This window comes from Chelonia mydas, chromosome 21, assembly GCF_015237465.2.
Source record: "Chelonia mydas isolate rCheMyd1 chromosome 21, rCheMyd1.pri.v2, whole genome shotgun sequence".
Lineage (NCBI taxonomy): Eukaryota > Metazoa > Chordata > Testudines > Cheloniidae > Chelonia > Chelonia mydas.
In genome coordinates this window covers 16,648,665-16,667,339 of record NC_051261.2, presented here as the reverse complement: position 1 = coordinate 16,667,339, position 18,675 = coordinate 16,648,665, and the positions used below count along the sequence as shown (strand labels likewise).

Sequence of the window (18,675 nt, the reverse complement as noted above, 5' to 3'; positions counted from 1 at the left end):
GCCAGCCCCCAGGCCAGCGACACCTGGCGCCCAGCGCCCCAAAGGGGATGGATTCCCCGCCCCTCCACAGGGCAAATGGGCTACCCCACCCCGACCCCGGGGCAGGAGGGAGTGGGAGAGGAGGGGGAGCAGAGCTGGCTGCGGGTCCCTTGGAACAGAGCGAGGACAGATGGACGGACAGAGCCTGACCAAGGGGAGCTTGGCTGGGCTCTGGGCTCACAGCAGCCGGCACTTGACCCCTTGCTCTGCTGTGCCCAGTGGGTGGGTAAACCCACATGGTGCCGGCAAATGGCACTAATCCCAGCTGAGCCGCCACGTCTCCGCCAGGAGGCTGCCTCGGGCCCTGGCCACGCGGGACACGCTGGAGCGCCAGTGTAGACGCCAGCTGTGCCCGCGGGAGGGGCCCTCCCGTTGCTGCCGATCATCTGCCTCCCACCCCCAGCGACCTGGTGCCATCTGCGTCCATCCATTTCACGCTGCCCCATGGATGGCTCGGGGCAGCCCTCAGCCAGACTTGTGGGGCAGAACTCCTGGCGTGAGACCTTGGGGCCCACCCTGGGCAGGAGACTGGGAGCCCTGGGATTGGGGCCTCCACCCCTCCCCCAAGAACCCCTCCCCCTGGACCAAGAGCCTCAGATGCTTCCCGAGGGTCCCACCCCACAATTGCCTCCTCCAGCTCTCTGGGGCCCCAGGACAGGAGCCTGCCCCCAGCCAGCTGAGAATTGAGGGGGCTGGGGGGGGATGCAGCGAGCTCAGCACCAGGATCAGCCCATAGCGAGGGAGGGGCTGGGCTGGGCCAGGGGCCCAGCGCTGCCTCCTGGGGGGGTCTGCTGGGACCTCTGACTGCCTTGGTGATGGCCTCACCTCCCCCGCCCGTGGCATGGCGGGCAGGCACGGCACTGACAGGCAGCTGCCCGGATGCCCTGCCCTCCGGGTGCCCGCCGGCGCCGCCCCACTCACCTTGTTGTAATACTGCAGCCGGACCGTATGCCACTGCCCGTCGCTCACGCCGCCCGGCACGGACGGAGACACTGTGGTGGTCGACTCGCCTGGGGGGAGCAGGGGGACGCTGGTTACTGCGGGGCCCTGGCGAGAGGGGCACCCCAGGGGGATGGGGGGAGCCAGGGCCTGAGGTGGGCCAGGGAACCCAGAGCTCCCCACCCGGCAGCAGGGAGCTGGGCCCTGAGAGGGGAGCAGGGCCTGGGGGCAGAGGGCTCTGCGGGGGGCTGCACGCCCAGGAGCCAGAGGGAGCCAGGGGGTGAGGGGAGGCAGGACCAGGGGAACTGAGAGCCAGGGCAGCTGGGGTGAGGGGTGGGGAGGGCCGGTGGGCCAAGGGGAGCCCGGCCGGGGCCGAGGGGAGCCGGGCCCGGGCCGAGGGGAGCCGGGTCATGGGGAGCCGGGCCGAGAGGAGCCAGGCCCGGGCCGAGGGGAGCCGGGTCATGGGGAGCCGGGCCGAGAGGAGCCAGGCCCGGGCCGAGGGGAGCCGGGTCATGGGGAGCCGGGCCGAGAGGAGCCAGGCCCGGGCCGAGGGGAGCCGGGTCATGGGGAGCCGGGCCGAGAGGAGCCAGGCCCGGGCCGAGGGGAGCCGGGCCGAGGGGAGCCAGGCCCGGGCCGAGGGGAGCCGGGCCGAGGGGAGCCAGGCCCGGGCCGAGGGGAGCCGGGTCATGGGGAGCCGGGCAGAGGGGAGCCGGGCCGAGGGGAGCCAGGCCCGGGCCGAGGGGAGCCGGGCCGAGGGGAGCCAGGCCCGGGCCGAGGGGAGCCGGGTCATGGGGAGCCGGGCCGAGGGGAGCCGGGCCGAGAGGAGCCAGGCCCGGGCCGAGGGGAGCCGGGCCGAGAGGAGCCGGGCCGAGGGGAGCCAGGCCCGGGCCGAGGGGAGCCGGGTCATGGGGAGCCGGGCCGAGAGGAGCCCGGCCGGGGCCGAGAGGAGCCAGGCCGAGGGGAGCCAGGGCCCGGGGCCGAGGGGAGCCGGGTCATGGGGAGCCGGGCCGAGGGGAGCCGGGCCGAGAGGAGCCAGGCCCGGGCCGAGGGGAGCCGGGCCCGGCCAGGCCCTACCTGCCGAGAAGGTGAGCTGGATCTGCTCGTGGATGATCTCCAGGGCCACGAAGTCATGCTTCTCGTTGAAGCGGCCATTGTACAGGAGCAGCCCGTTCCGCTCCTTCGTGGCGAACCTGCCCGAGGGGGAGAGGGTGAGAACAGCGTCCCCCACAACACACCCCCTGGATCCCCTGCCCTCACGGCCTGACAGGCTGAGAGAGCCCAACCCCCCCGGGACCCTCCGAGATGGGCAGGAGCCGGTGTAGTCAATTAGTTTGTGTCAAGGTCCAGACTCCAGAGAAAAAAATAACAATAATGATAATAAGTAAAGGAAAAGATTTCGGGGTCTGTTCAAAAGCATCTGGCTGTCCAGATTTGGCCCTGCTGACGAACCCTGGGCATGAGCATGGCCAGAGGACTGGTGCATGGAGGCACCTTGGCCTGGGTGGGGAATGGATGGCAACAGGGCACAGAATTAAGGTGGGTGTTGGGCATAGTTAAGGGGGTGTTGGGGCAAAGTTAAGGGGGGCACTGAGACAGAGTTAATGGGGGGGCATCCAGGCAGAGTTAAGATGGGTGCTGGACCAGAGTTAAAGGGGGCATCAGGTCAGCATTTAGGGGGGCATTGGGACAGAGAGAAGGGGTGCATCTGGTCAGAATTAAGGGAGCATCAGAGCAGAGTTAAGGGGGGAGAGTTAAGGTGATGGGCCCCCATGGAGCGTGCAGTGTGCATGAGGGTCCCTGTGCAGTGAGGCGTGAGTTCAAGGCTGGGTAGTGGCGATCCCATCTTTGGTCGCCCCACAGCAATCGGAGTATAAAGGTGGCCATGGGCCTGGCTCCCCCGTGCTCCCCAACCCCCCCGGCCCCGTCAGAGATCAGAGGAGTGGCGAGAAGCCTGCAGAGCCTGCAGCAGCCCTGCGTGCGTGGCGAGAAGCTAGGCAAGGTCCAGGGCCTGCGCCGTGGCAGCCTCACCTCCCTGAGGGCCAGAGACTCTGGGGCTGCTGGGCTGGTTCTGGGGCTCCCTCAGCCCCACGGGGGCCAAGAAGAATGAATATAATGGGGCTGGGACAGCAGGGGCTGTGGGTTGGGACTGAGGGGCCGGTGAGCGTGGTACATGGATGTACCAGTGACACAGGGAAAGGCAGGTACAGAGGGGGGGTATGGCTGGACGGGGGCACAGGGGGGTATGGCTGGACGGGAGTATGGGGTGGGTATGGCTCAATGGGAATAGAGGGGGTATGGCTGGATGGGGGTAGGGAGGAGGGTTTGGCTGGATGGGCTACAGAGGGGGGTATGGCTGGATGGGGGTACAGAGGGGTTATGGCTGGATGGGGGCACAGGGGGAGTATGGCTGGATAGGGGTAGGGAGGAGGGTATGGTTGGACAGGGGTATAGAGGGGGTATGGTTGGATGGGGGTATGGAGGGTGGTATGGCTCAATGGGGATACGGGGGGTATAGCTGGATGGGGGTAATGAGGAGGGTATGGCTGGATGGAGGTAATGAGGAGGGTATGGCTGGATGGGGTATGGGGGGTGTGACAAAGTGGGACTGTTCTTAATGTTTCCTCTGAATAGTGTGGGGGTGCCTCAGTTTCCCCAACGCAGTTCTTAAGTATCTAGGTAGTGGGATAAGAGTGCGTGATCCTTGCAGAGCCCTAGAGGGCAGGTGTGTGCAGGGGTCTGGACACAGAGAATGGCCGACACCCTGTTTCCTGGCAACTGATGGCCTGGGCCCTTCCCCCCTGCAAGGTGAGAGCTAAAGGTTGGAGAACAAAGGGATCAGGTGCCCTCCTGGCCCGGGAAAGGGACAAAGCCCAGAGGAGGAGGGGCTGGAGGGAGTTTCAGTTTCGGGCTGGCTGGGGACATGGAGTGAAGGGCAGACGTGGTTGTCTGGCTCACTGCCCCCCAAAAGGGACCCAGCTGAGGGGTCCTGTTCTCTGCACCTACAAGCTCTGTGTTAGACCATGTTCCTGTCGTCTAATAAACCTTCTATGTTACTGGCTGGCTGAGAGTCCCGTCTGACTGCTAAGTTGGGGTGCAGGACCCTCTGGCTTCCCCAGGACCCTGCCTGGGCGGACTCGCTGGGGGAAGCGCACGGAGGGGCAGAGGATGCTGAATGCTCCAAGGTCAGACCCAGGAAGGTGGAAGCCGGGTGAGCTGTGTGTCCTGCAGACAGGCTGCTCCCAGAGAGGAGACTTCCCCAGACTCCTGCCTGGCTTCATGGGGAGAAGTTCCAGAGCATCGCCCGGGGACTCCGTGACAGGGGGGTATGGCTGTATGGGGGTACAAAGGAGGGGTTGGATGGGGATATGGAGGAGGGCATGGCTGGACGGGGGTACAGAGGGTGGGGTTCGGATGGATGGGGGTACGGGGGGTATGGCTGGATGGGGGTACAGGGGGGTATGGCTGGATGGGGGTATGGAGGGGTATGGCTGGATGGGGGCACAAGGGGGGATATGGCTGGACGGGGGTACAAAGGGGTATGGCTAGATGGAGGCACAAGGGGGGGTATGGCTGGAGGGGGGCACAAGGGGGGATATGGCTGGACAGGGGTACAAAGGGGTATGGCTGGATGGAGACACAAGGGGGGGTATGGCTGGAGGGGGGCACAAGGGGGGATATGGCTGGACAGGGGTATGGAGGGGGGTGTAGCTGGAGACCAAATTTAGGCTGCTAATGAAGAGGTTAAAGTCCAGGACTCCCTGGGAGCAGTCTCTGAGATGCCAGGGAGATGGGCAGAGCTGCAGGGTCTCAATGCAGGGATGAGCCGGACGGTGTATCGGGAGGGGAGGGTTATAACTGGGACAGGAGGGGCCGATACAGGAAGGATGGCCTCTGCCTAAACCACAATGGACCCAGGCTGCTGGCATGTCAAATTCAAAGGTCACAGAGGAGTTTTTAAACTAGGGGCTGGGGGAAGCTGACAGGTGTGGAGGAGCTCGTGGTTCGGACAGAGACGTCCCTTAGGGGAGGATCTGTTAGTGGGGATTCTCTGTGTCCTACTAAGGAGGAGAGGACAGAAGTTGATACCTAGGGAGGTGGTGGAATCTCCTTCCTTAGAGGTTTTTAAGGTCAGGCTTGACAAAGCCCTGGCTGGGTTGATTTAGTTGGGGATTGGCCCTGCTTTGAGCAGGGGGTTGGACTCGATACCTCCTGAGGTCCCTTCCAACCCTGATATTCTACGATTCTGTGAACGTACAGTTAGGAGCTGAAGAGAAACAGATGAAAAGAGCCCCAGACAACAAAACAGGGACACATTTTATAAGTGCTTGTGTACAAATGCTCAAAGTCTGAATACTAAGATGGGTGAACTGGAGAGCCTGGTATTAAATGAGGAGGCTGATAAAACAGGCATCCGAGAAACTTGGTGGACCGATGATAATCAATGGCACACGGTAATACCAGGGTACAAAATATCCAGGACTGACCAAGCGGGTCATGCTGGTGGGGGAGCGGCACCGTATGGGAAAGCAAGCAGAGTCCAACAGAGTAAAAGCCTGGAACGAATCAATCTGTGCCGCAGGATCTCCAGTAGGTAGAAAGGTCAATGCTTGGCCAATAAAAGTAGGGGAACTTGCTCCTGACCCCCTGAGCAGGATGGTGACGGTGACTGTGAAATGCTCTAGGGGCTCAGAGAGGTTATACAATAGGAAACTCAACAATAATAGAGGATTTCCCTATCAATGGAAGGGGAAACTGAGGCACAGGAAGTGACTTGGGCAAGAGCACAAAGGGAGTCAGCAACAGAACCCAAGAGTCCTGACTGCCCCCCTCCTGCCTACTTTTAACTATGACACCCCACTCCTCACCTCACCCAGAGCCAGGAGTAGAACCCAGGAGCCCCAGTCACCCATATCCTGCTCTAACCATCAGACCAGACATCTGCACAAGGCACCGCTGATCTCCAGCCCCGAGGAGCTGTTCCAGCTTCCACAGGGTGTGCTGGAAATTCAGGGGTTGGTTGGGGGGCGGGGCAGGTCTTGCCTTCTATGACGAGATAACTGGCTCTGTGGATGAGGGGAAAGCGGTGGACGTGTTGTTCCTGGACTTTGGCAAAGCTTTTGACACGGTCTCCCACAGTATTCTTGCCCGCAAGTTAAAGAAGTATGGGCTGGATGAATGGACTATAAGGTGGACAGAAAGCTGGCTAGATTGTCGGGCTCAACGGGTAGTGATCAATGGCTCCATGTCTAGTTGGCAGCCAGTATCAAGTGGAGCGCCCCGAGGGTCGCTCCTGGGGCTGGTTTTTTTCAATATCTTCATAAATGATCTGGAGGATGGGATGGATTGCACCCTCAGCAAGTTTGCAGATGACACTAAACTGGGAAGAGAGGTAGATAGGGAGGTAGATATGGTAGGGATAGGATACAGAGGGCCCTAGACAAATTATAGGAATGGGCCAAAAGAAATCTGATGAGGTTCAACAAGGACAAGTGCAGAGTCCTGCACTTAGGATGGAAGAATCCAATGCACCGCGACAGACTAGGACCGAATGGCTTGGCAGCAGTTCTGCAGAAAAGGACCGAGGGGTTACAGTGGACGAGAAGCTGGATTTGAGTCAACAGTGTGCCCTTGTGGCCAAGAAGGCCAATGGCATTTTGGGCTGGGGGCGCTGAGGGGTGGGGGCACTGGGGGCTGTCAGGTGCTGGGGACTGGGGGCACTGAGGGGTGCTGAGGACTGGGGGTGCTGAGGGATGGGATGCTGGGGGTACTGGGGGCACTGAGGGGGTCTGGGGACTGGGGGCTGAGGAGTGCTGAAAGCTGGAGGGTACTGGGGGACGCTGGGCATGCTGAAGACTGGGGGGCACTGGGGCTGAGAGGCACTGAGGACTGTTGAGGGCTGGGGGTATTGAAGGGTGCTGGGGCTGGGGGGCACTAGGAGGTGCTGGGGGCACTGAGGCTTACTTGGGGATACTGGGGGGTGCTCCCTGAGCGCTCTGGAAGAGAATGTCACTCTGCAAACGGGGCTCTCCCCCCGGCAGGCAGTGCTGCCCCGGTGCAGCACTAGGGGGTGCTGTTATACAGGGCGCAGGCAGGGGCTCGGCAGGGGGCTCGTAGCCAAATTCCAGACCAAGCCCATCAGCGTCAGCCAAAGCTCCTGCCCACTCCAGATGTGCCTGTGGGCTGCCTGTTCACAACGGCTGCTCGGTTCCACCCCAGAGGTGGCTGCATTTGGACCCTGGCGGCTGAGATGGGAGAAGGGTCTGACACGGGTGCTGTGGGGCCCAGCTACAAATGTTATTACAGGTGCTGGGGCAACACCTCGCAGCCAAGCTCAGGGCCCTGCATTGCACAGAGCGTGAACCAGACCATGCCCTGAACAGCTTACACCCTGACTAGATGCAGGCTAGCAGGAGAAACTGAGGCACGGCGAGGGGAAGTGACCGGCCAAGGTCACTCAGCAGGGCAGTGGGGTGTCCTGAGTCCCAGGGCTCTGCCATTGCCCCCGCCTCCCCGTGCATCCAGCACCACATGCCCATTGGCCCAGCCCCTCACCCGCCTCCTGGCGCGCCTCTGCTCTGTAGGGCCTGACCCCATGTCCAGCAATGGGCAGGTACCCGCCGGCCCCTCCTAGCAGGGATTTTCTGTCCCTTGGCCACCCTAACGCTGACTGTAGCACCCCCAGCCAGGACAGCAGTGCATAGGGTGCCCCCCATACGCACAGCCCAGCAATGTGCCAGGCTGTGGGGTTGCTGGAGGGGGCCATCCCCTCGCCACTCCTGAACAACAGGCCTAGCCCCAGCCCCCCATGCCAGCTGCGATTCATTACCCGCTGTCAGCGCGCAGCAGCCCCCCGTGGGGTGATGGCCCAGCCCCTGCAACGGCTCCACCCCGGGACAAAGGGCCCTGGCTGCCCTGCCTGTGGCTATGGATGGCTAGGCCTTTGTTCTGGGCTGACAATGGCTAGCACTGGCGGGATTATGGGGAGGGGAGCCAGGCCCATTGATGAGGGTTGTGATCTCATCGCTCCTTGGGATAATCCCTCCCATCCCCAAACCCTGCCCGTCCTGCTCTGCCTTATCTGGGGGGAGAGTGGGGCAGGGCAGGGCCAGGCGGCGAGGCCGGAGGCAGGGGGAAGCAGCTGTTCCAGCCCCATCCCCAGCCATGGGGGATCCTCTGGAGGGCCAGGCCTGGGTGAGGGCTGCTGGCGAGCTCGCAGGAAGGCACCCGGGGGCAGACACCCCACCCCACTGAAAGCCAGCCCTCCCCCCGGCCCCCACGTCCAGCCGGACAGGCCCTGGAGTGAGTGGAGGGGGCTCCGGGGTCGGGGAGGGCCAATGGAGGAAGACCCCCAGGTGTCCTGCTGGAAAACAATGGGCCCTTCTGGAGCAGAGGAGGGGAGGGGAGAGCCCTGGGCTTTGGAACAAAGATGCCATTTTCTGTCCACCTGCCAGACCACGATCCCCAGGGGATCTGCTGTGGCAGGGGCTGGGGCAAGGCTGGCACCCCCCAAATAAGAGCTGCCATCGCGGGTCAGCCCAATGGTCCATCATGCCCAGTAGCCTGGAGCAGAGGCAAATGATCCCAGGTTGGGACTCTCCTTCCAGAGGAAGTGGCGGGGCCCCCATTATGGAGGAGCCAGGGAACAGCAGCGGGGGATTCGAGGATGAGAGATACGGAGAGCGGGGCTGTGATGAGCGGGAGACCTGCAGGGTGAATTGCTGCCTGGCACGAAAGTAGTGGAACCCGTGCGACATCTAGCCAGCCCGGCAGGCAGTGCTGGGGAGGAGCCGGTGGTCGTGGTACCTGTACGTACCAGTGACAAAGGGAAAGGCAGGAGAGACGTCCTGGAGGCTGCTAGGGAAGAGGTTACAGTCCAGGACTCCCTGGGAGCAGTCTCTGAAATGCTTCAGTTCCACGCGCAGGGCCAGGGAGACGGGCAGAGCTGGGGGGTCTCGATGCGGGGATGAGCTGACGGTGGAGACCAGGGGCTCCAGGCTCAGGAGTCTGATCTGTCTTGTGGACCCCACGTTACACCTCACTTCACAATGACCGGCTTACAAACCCAGACATGACAACACAAAAGTGTCACGGCCACTGGGACTGGAACAGGGATGACGTTCTCCTTTTTACCATGTCATTATAGAATAAATGGGCTGGACTCTAAATCTTGTCGTCCAGGCAGCGTGTAGGGCCCAGCACAGGACCAGCGCCGTCTGGATGACGTTTCAGTCTGTGCTGACTTCCCCAGTGCTTTCCATGGAGCCTGCTGTCAAACGAGGCAAATCTCCAGAGGAGTTGTTGTACCCCCGGAAGACCTTGCATACCCCGGGGGTACCCATCCCTGTGGCGGGGAACCACGGGTGTAGGGTTGGGGGGGTTCGGTTTAGGACTGGGAAAGGAGGGGCCTATACCACGAGGATGGGCTCTGCCTAAACCCCATGGACCCAGGCTGCTGGCTCGCAAGTGGTGCAGTTTTTAAAGTAAGGGCCGGGGAAGGGGCAGAGACGTCTCTTAGGGGAGGATCTGTTCTGGGGCTTCGCTCTGTCCTCCCCAGGCAGGGAGGGGAGGAGCTGGGAGGGCGAGGCTTGTGGGCGGGGAGGTGCTGAGTGGGTGGCAGGGGGTGAGTGGACTGTCCGATTCACTGACAACACGGAGGATGAGCTGGGGACCCACCTCAGCCCCAGCTCCGCAGAACCCCTGGGCCAAGAGTGCTATTGATACGCGGGCAACGGCTTCCCACCCCGGGGCCAGCACTCAAATGAGGGCGATGCCCCCCCGGAGGAGGTGCCAGTCGCCCAGCCCCCCCAGCACTGACATGAGGGTGATGCCCCCCAGAGGAGGAGCCCTCCCCGGCACTCATGTGAGGGCGATGCCCCCCCGGAGGAGGTGCCAGTCGCCTGGCCCCCCCAGCACTAACATGAAGGTGATGCCCCCCCAGAGGAGGTGCCCCCCAGCACTGACATGAGGGTGATGCCCCCCCGGAGGAGGTGCCAGTCGCCTGGCCCCCCCAGCACTAACATGAGGGTGATGCCCCCCCAGAGGAGGTGCCCCCCAGCACTGACATGAGGGTGATGCCCCCACGGAGGAGGTGCCAGTCATCCGGCCCCCCTCCCGGCACTCACGTGAGGGCAATGCCCCCCCGGAGGAGGTGCCAGTCATCCGGCCCCCCCCGGCACTCACGTGAGGGCGATGCCCCCCTGGACGAGGTGCCAGTCATCCGGCCCCCCCCGGCACTCACGTGAGGGCGATGCCCCCCCGGAGGAGGTGTCAGTCGTCCAGGCCCCCCCCCCGGCACTCACGTGAGGGCAATGCCCCCACGGAGGAGGTGCCAGTCATCCGGCCCCCTTCCCGGCACTCACGTGAGGGTGATGCCCCCACGGAGGAGGTGTCAGTCATCCGGCCCCCCTCCCGGCACTCACGTGAGGGTGATGCCCCCACGGAGGAGGTGTCAGTCATCCAGGCCCCCCCCCCGGCACTCACGTGAGGGCGATGCCCCCCCGGAGGAGGTGCCAGTCGTCCAGCCCCCCCACCCCGGCACTCACGTGAGGGCGATGCCCCCCCGGAGGAGGTGCCAGTCATCCGGCCCCCCCCGGCACTCACGTGAGGGTGGCGGTGAAGTGGAAGCGCTGGCGCAGGCCCGGGAAGGTGACGAAGGAGTGGGCGGGGAAGCTGCGGCTGCTCATCTCGCAGTAGGGCTTATCGTAGTCCCCCGAGGGGCAGTCACACTTGAAGCCCCCCACCAGCAGGTTGGTGCAGGTGCCCCCGTTCTTGCAGACGCCCGGCATGCAGCGGCCCAGGTGGGCATTCACCTCACAGTGCTCTCCTGCAGGCAAGGGCAGCCGTCAGGGGCAGTGCCAGGGACCCCCCACCTCAGGGCACGTGCTGCTGGTCCCTGGCTGGCACTGGGAGCCATGGGCACAGCACCCTGCTGCACCCAGCCCCCAGGAGCTAATCGCCCTGCACCAGACAGCACCCCTGGCTCAAGCCCTCCCAATTCCCCAGTGCCCCAAACAGCTCCCCACTGCCACGCATCTGGCACATGCCGTCACACCCGTGCACCGCCAGCCCGGCGCACTGGGGTACCTGACCGAGCAGGGCACGTGCTCTGGGCCCCACTCACAGCCAGGGGCTTGTCTTCGCCCAGTCTGACATGGCTCCCTGGGCTGGCAGCACTGGTATGTGGGGGTGGGGTGGGTCTGCAGAAAGCCAGGGGCTCCGCTGGCCGCCTGGCAAAGGCCCTGGGGCATGAGGCCGGCCGGAGCCTGAAGGTGCTTTGCAGGAGCAGGGACGTGGGTCCTGCTGACAGATCCCCAGCTGGGGCGATGCCAGGGAGCAGGCACTCGCCCCAAGGCTGCGGGCACAGGGCAGGGGCTGCGAGGCTCACGGGAGCGAGGGCACGGCGAGTTACAAGCGGGGCAGGGAACGTGCACTTCCTGGGACGGGCAGGACACGGGGGGCAGCACTTCACAGTGCAGGGGGCCTGGAAAGCTGGGGCTGGGGCAGGCCAGAGGGCAGGGGCAGAGAGAACAGACCCCAGGGTGGGACCCTCACTCTTGGGTGAGAGGGGAGTAGGCAGGCTGTGATGTTATTGACTTGAACTGGGACCGTATAGAACATTGTTGCAACCAAGGTTGTGTGGTGGCACCAAATCTTATATAAAAGGGGGTCAAATGAGGTGTCTCAGACAAGGTCATGGTTTGCTGATGATGATGATGCTGTCTGTATGTGGGTATCACTTTTGTAGTTGAAGTTATGAATATTGGCTCTGTACTGTCTGTATTTCAAAACTTATGCTCTGCTTCTGGGTGACACCCCAGACAAGTTGGTGTCAGCTCTGCCTAGCCTGCTGGGTGGCCCATGAAGGACCATCAGCTACACAACTGACCCATTGAGAGAAGGCAGACACACCTTGGGACTTAGCAAGGCATGCAGGGACCTGCCTATGGACAGAACTCTGAGGTGTTTCCAGGCCCTGTGCTGGACAGCTTGTCTTTGGGACACAGAAAGCAGAGACCACATGGCAAGAGACTATACAAAGCTGCTGCAGCTCCTCCATCTGGTCTTCAATCCTGTGTCTGGCCTCTGGAGGGACTTTGCTATAAACTGAAGCTCTGAACAAAGGACTGAAAGACCCCTCCCAGCTGGGGACGTTCTGCAGAGACTTGATTTGAACCTGCAGCTTATTCTGTCACTGCTGCAAGCCTGAACCAAGGACTTTGCCATGAATGTATGTCATTGATTCCATTTAACCAGTTCTTGCTCTCATCTCTATCTTTTTCCTGTTATGAATAACGCTTTAGATTTTAGATTCTAAAGGATTGGCAACAGCGTGATTTGTGGGTAAGATCTGATTTGTATATTGACCTGGGTCTGGGGCTTGGTCCTTTGGGATCGAGAGAACCTTTGTTCTTTTACTGGGGTATTGGTTTTCATAACCGTTTGTCCCCATAACGAGGGGCACTGGTGGTGATACTGGGAAACTGGGGTGTCTGAGGGAATTGCTTGTGTGACTTGTGGTTAGCCAGTGGGGTAAAACCAAAGTCTTCTCTGTTTGGCTGGTTTGGTTTGCCTTGGTGTGCACAGAAACCCCAGCCTTGGGCTGTAGCTGCCCTGCTTGAAGCAATTTGTCCTGAATTGGCACTCTCCGTTGCGTCCCGCCAGAACCAGCATGGTTACCCAGGCAGTGTGGCCTGGAGCACTGGCCTGCACTCAGAGGAGCTGGGTTCTGTTCTTGCCTTTGCTAGGAGACCTTAGGTGAGTCCCCCCGCTCTGTGCCTCAGTTTCCCCCAAACAGGGATAAGGACCCTGACCACCTTGTGACGCATTCAGAGCTCTACAGATAGGGAAACCGAGGCCCAGAGGAGCACAGAGAGCTGGCCTGAATTCCGATTCCGGGGTCCTGTGCCGGGCCCCTCAGCCGTATGCATGGCTCTGGTTGGCGGCTCTCCCTGCTGTCAAGCAGCCCCTCAGTGCACAGCAGATAAAAGAACCCAGGGAACAGAGATCTGGGAACTCACAGAGATGGAAGCTCTGCCTCAGTGCCCCAAACCCGCCGCCCAGCTCCCCACCCTGCTCCCCCTTGGTAGGAGTGGGACATTCAGCCGACCAACCACAAGCTGCACGCAGCCCAGCACCCTCCCAGCCCCTTGAAAGGCAGGTGCTTTTAACCCCCTCTATCCCGTTGCCTCCTGCCGCTCAGACAGTAACCAGGAGGGTCAGTTTCTCTGCCCTGCTGCTGGGCTGCACCCCTGTAAGGGGTTGGGTACCAGCGCCAGCTTCCACGGCAACTGGCAGCATCCTGGGCCCTGCTCGCCTGGCTTGGCTGTACATCTAAGGGCCCAATTCTCAGCTGGTGCAAATCGGCACAATGGGGCTGCACCAGCTTACGCCATCTTATGCCAGCAGAGAACTGGGCCCACCCTTGACGGGCCAGCAGCCTGGAACCTGCAGAATCTGGGATGAATCACAGCAGCAGCTCTGCCCATCTGCGCCTCCTACTCTGAGCAGCCAGCGTATTCCCAGCCCAGAGACCCTGCCCACGCCAGCCCTGCGCTAAGTGTGTGTCCTGCAATCCCATGTGACGAAGCGGGACTATTCTTAATGTTTTCTCTGAATACTGTGTGGGTGCCTCAGTTTCCCCTAGGCATTTCTTAAGTATCCAGGTGGTGAGATAAGGGGGTGTGATTGTGGCAGAGCCCTAGAGGGCCAGTGTGATGGTGTCTGCACAGAGAATGGCCGACACCCTGTCTCCTGGCCACTGATGGCCTGGGCCCCTCCCTGCAAAGGTGCGGACTGAAGAGGTTGGAGAACAAAGAGATCAGGTGGCCTCCTGGCCCAGGAAAGGGAGAAAGGCCAGAGGAGGGGCAGGATGTGGATGCCCACCTCACTGCCTTTGAGCAGGCTGGCGATTTGAACCAGGAGGACCCTGCGGAAAAGCCCCAGTGTCTAGCTCCCTTGCTGGGTCCCAAGGTCATAGACTCCGTCAGCCGGATGGGTGGGGCGGTGGACAGGCTCCCACTCCTGACCCCAACCTATATGTCTGTGTGGAGTCTCCTTGGGCCAGGCCCCTCGGACCTCCAGTGGGAGCGGAAGGTGATGGTCAATGGGGAGACATTCCTGGGGTGGCGAGATCCTGGGACAGAGAGAACTGTTGTCAGGCCCTGGGTGGTGCAGCCTCAGATGCTGAGGGGCTGTGTGAGCTGGGTGAGGATCCCAGGGACGAAGCCCCTCGCCCTGCCTATGGCCCAGATCCCTGTGCAGACCCAGGAGGGGTGGGGCTGGCTGGTCATTGGGGTTCTCCGGGATACCAGCTGCGAGACACTGTTGGGGAGTGACTGTGTCTCTTTGGGACAGGATCCAGGCCCTGCTCCGGTAACTGCGAGGGTTTGAATTTGAATCCAGGGAACCAATCGGTGGAGAGGGAAATGGTCAGTGAAAATGCAGATGACCTGGCTGGCAGCAGGGAGGAGCTGCTAGGCTCAGGGTAGCTGCCTGCCTGTAACCAGACCCCTGGGGCTGGGTGGGACAGAGAGATGCTCCCCGCCCCCCTTGCACACCGGAGAGGGGGCTCAGGCTGGCTCTGATGCAGTGAGGAAAGCAGCGAGCTCACTGCCTGCCCCCACTGGGACAGCAAGTGCAGCGCTGAGCACAGTGGGAGCTGAGACCCCAGCTGAGTGGGGGGAGACACAGGCAGGGCAGGGGATCTGTGGGGAGTGGCAAGGTGCTTGGTAAGGAGAGTCTGGATGAGCCTAGGCAGCCTTGTGAGCTGATGGCTGTGTCTAGTCAGCAGGGTGGGAAGGCGAGGAGAGTGGAAGATGAGCATCCCTGGACCTTACCTGTTAGCTGGGTGGAGAAGTGTGACAGTGAAGGAAACGTGTCTGTGTCTGTCAGGGGTATTGACTTGCCTATGGAGGGAGCTACCCCGGTCTCCAAGCAGTTGACTGTGACCAGCCTTTTGTGCTGGGACAAGGGGAATGAGATCCCAAGCTGTGTGTCTGGGAAAGGAGAAAGTGTGTCCGGCTCTTCTTTGTCGGTGGAGCAGACAGAAGGGGCCTTTCAGCCTGTGATGGTTGAGGGTCGTGCAGTTGTCTCAGAGTTGGTTCTGGATTCAGCTAAAGCCCAGGAAGGGAAGGGTCCTAAGTTTGTGTCTGCTCGGGAGAATGGCCCTGTAACTAGGTCGCATCCAGTTAGTGTCTATGTAAAATCCCAGAGACCAGACAATTCTGGTGCTTATATTTTGCCTGTTGCTAGTGTGTGGCAAAAGGAAGGAGAATGCTTCTGACCTTTTATCTAGGAAGTCTGTAAGTTTGCCTGAAAGGGGATTGTGTAGGAATCCGCCGGATGGGCCAGAGGTAATTCTGGATGTAAGGGAGACCCAGAAAGAGTCTGTTGTTGCTCAGGAAAGTGTTCCTCTAGAGCAAGCCCTAGGTGAAGAGGGTAAAAGCAGAATTGTTGCCTAGACAAGCCCTAGGGAAAGGAATCCTCATGGAGTCTTTGCAAGCAGTTTACTGCAACTGAAGGGTGTGAAAGTGATTTAATCAAGAATGTTTCAGTTCCTCACAGCCAGAAATTTTGTTGTGAATGAAGCCACTGACTTTCCTGTTGAAAGATCCAGTGTGGATAGCTTTGAGAAGGTCTCAGATGGAGTGAAAGCTGTTAAGAAAGTTAAACAGTCCTATAACCAAGTGGCTGTGTTTGGCCAGCTTGTTGGGGAGACAAGGATGTTGAGAAAGGAATGTCTCCATGCTAGTTCTGTAAGTGAACAGTATGGGCCCAGGTCAAGATGGGGGCTCTTAACCAAGAGAGCCCAAATTGCAGCCCTCCAGACTGGAGCGCTGGGAGAAGACCCGATCCCAGTTTGACCCCCGCGGGTTTCGGGGTGGCCAAAGGGCACAGGCCGCATAAATCTTCCCACATGCGTCCTGCAAGTGCTATCGACCACCCCCGACCTAAGGGAGGGCGTGAAACTGGAAGGGCCTGGTGTAACTCCCACCAAGGAATGGGAGAGATGCTGGGGCATCCATGGGAACGTTGGTGGCTTCGAACTTCCCCAGGTCAGCGGCTAAAGTGACCCCGCTCAGTTCGATCTCGAAGGAGGGAGAGATGTGACGAAGTGGGACTGTTCTTAATGTTTCCTCTGAATAGTGTGGGGGTGCCTCAGTTTCCCCTAGGCAGTTCTTAAGTATCTAGGTGGTGGGATAAGGGTGTATGATCACTGCAGAGCCCTAAAGGGCAGGGGTCTGGACACAGAGAATGGCCGACACCCTGTTTCCTGGCAACTGATGGCCTGGCCCTTCCCCCCTGCAAGGTGAGAGCTAAAGGTTTGAAGAACAAAGGAATCAGGTGACCTCCTGGCCCGGGAAAGGGGAAAGCCCAGAGGAGGAGGGGCTGGAGGGAGTTTCAGTTTGGGGCTGGCTCGGGACATGGAGTGAAGTGCAGATGGGGTTGTCTGGCTCACTGCCCCCAAAATGGACCCAGCTCAGGGGTCCTGTTCTCTGCACCTACAAGCTCTGTGTTAGACCATGTTCCTGTCGTCTAATAAACCTTCTGTTTTACTGGCTGGCTGAGAGTCACGTCTGACTGCGGAGTTGCGGGGCAGGACCCTCTGGCTTCCCCAGGACCCCGCCTGAGCGGACTCGCTGTGGGAAGAGCACGGAGGGGCAGAGGATGCTGAATGCTCCGAGGTCAGACCCAGGAAGGTGGAAGCCGGGTGAGCTGTGTGTCCTGCAGACAGTCTGCTCACAGAAAGGAGGCTGCCCCAGAGTCCTGCCTGGCTTCATGGGGAGCAGTTCCAGAGCATCGCTCAGGGACACCATGACACCCTGCCCACGCCAGCCCTGCGCTAAGTGTGTGTCCTGCAGTCCCGCAGCCAAGAGACGCACAACAACAACCCCGCCTGCTTACAGGCCGGCTCCCACAACACACCCGACAACAACAAGCCCGTGTGTACCCAGTCCAGATCACACAACACACCCCACCACAACAACAATGCGTGTACACAGGCCGGCTCCCACAACACACCCCGCAACAACAAGCCCGCATGTACAGTCCGGCTCACACAACAGACCCCACAACAAGCCCGCGTGCACACAGGCTGGCTCCCACAACACACCCGACAACAACGAGCCTGTGTGTACCCAGTCCAGATCACACAACACACCCCACCACAAGCCAATGCACATGCCCGAAGGAGGAACAACCGCTGTGGTGACCGTTTTATCGCCAGAGCAAGGGGACGAAGCACTGAAGGGGCCCGGGTGAAATCTGCCGAGAGCTGGGGGAGCAGGTCACTCCTGTGATCACAGGCCAGCGGGTGCTGCCCTTGTTTGCTGGCTCAGGGCCTTAGCCTGGGAACTGTGTGGGGCAGGGGCTGTCACGCCGTCTGTGCTGCGCCCACCCGATGGGGCCCCAGCGTGCTGCTTGACACCCAGGATCAACAGCACGAATGGCCAGGGACCCGGGAGCCGGTGCCTTGGGAAGTTCTAGATTTATGACTGTTTCTAGGGGAAGAGGCGCCAGGAATCACCAAGAAACAGATTCAACCTTTCAGCTGCAGCTAATACAAACTAACGTGCAAGGCGACGGCTTCGGCACGGCATCAGTGCCTGGGTGGCGATGCGCAGGACAGGCAGGCCGCACGCCGGGTCGAGCCGGGGCCGGGGCCGGGGCCGGGGGGTGGGATTGGTTTCTTTGCTATGACTCTGGCTGTCGAAGACAGAGATTTTGAACAAGCAATTGCCAGACGCGCCCCAGGGCAGACTCCCCTCACAGAGCCAGGGCTGCAGCTGGGACCACGGCCAGGCCTGTGCCACGCAGAGACCGTCCCTGTGTCCGGGGGGGGCAAGGAACTGGCACGCTGGGAAGTGACCCCTGGCCTTTTAGCACTGCCACTGAGAGGCACTTCGCCCTGCTGCATTCTTCCAACACACCCCCCCCCACCACCACCACCACCCCAGCTCCTGCTTTCTAACTTCCTGCACAGGCCGGCACCTCCCAGAGGGCCCCTCGGCTTGGCCAGGGTCCCCCCCCCCCCCCCCCGGCTTGCTGTCTTCGGGGTTTCCCAGCCGGGCAGCGGGAGGGGGAACCTGCCGTCTGGCTGTGAGGTTTCTTCCCCACTGACAGTAAAAGGTTTCACGGCAGGGCCCCCTGCGTGCGGCGCCAGGAACACTGGCCGCAGCACAGACCAGCCCGGCTGGCGTGGATCGCAGGGGGCACAGGGAGCCCTTCAGAATGAGCCCCCAGCCTGCGCCCAGGTCTCCGCAAACCCTGGGGCGGGCGTTCAGAAGCACTCAGCACCTAGCAGCTCCCACTGGGATCCTTCTCACTGGGGCCCGGTGGGGATTCTCCATTGCCCCAGTGTGGGAGGGGAATTCTCCATTGCCAGGGAGCTCACGGCTTTCTACAGCCCCGGGTCACACTCCCTTCAGCGCCATCACCCCGGCTACACTTGGGGAAACTGAGGCACAGAGCGGGGCTAAGGGCTAAAAAGAGAATTTGTGACACAGCCAGGGAGAGAGCTCAGGAATCCCAATCCGACACCACTCCCCTCCCAGAGCTGGGAATAGAACCCAGGAGTCCTAGCTCCCAGCCCGCACTGCTGAAACCCTGAACCCCCATGTCTCTCCCAGAACTTGGGCCAGAACCCAGGAGTCCTGCCTGCAGTCATGTGTTCTAACCACTAGTCCCCGCATCCTCGTG

General features: G+C 61.2%; 1 protein-coding gene across 4 annotated transcripts in view; it reads right to left on the bottom strand.

The window, feature by feature from the left end:
* The window catches only part of CELSR2 (cadherin EGF LAG seven-pass G-type receptor 2), a 71,352-nt gene that overhangs the window by 26,927 nt on the left and 25,750 nt on the right, over nucleotides 1-18,675 (bottom strand). For all 4 annotated transcript variants that reach the window (XM_037884986.2, XM_037884989.2, XM_037884988.2 and 1 more), the window contains exons 3-5: nucleotides 10,579-10,801; nucleotides 2,053-2,168; nucleotides 961-1,049 (exon numbers count right to left, since the gene is read on the bottom strand). In XM_037884986.2, coding sequence (XP_037740914.1) covers nucleotides 961-1,049; nucleotides 2,053-2,168; nucleotides 10,579-10,801 — 428 coding nt within the window. The remainder of the gene's footprint in view (nucleotides 1-960; nucleotides 1,050-2,052; nucleotides 2,169-10,578; nucleotides 10,802-18,675) is intronic.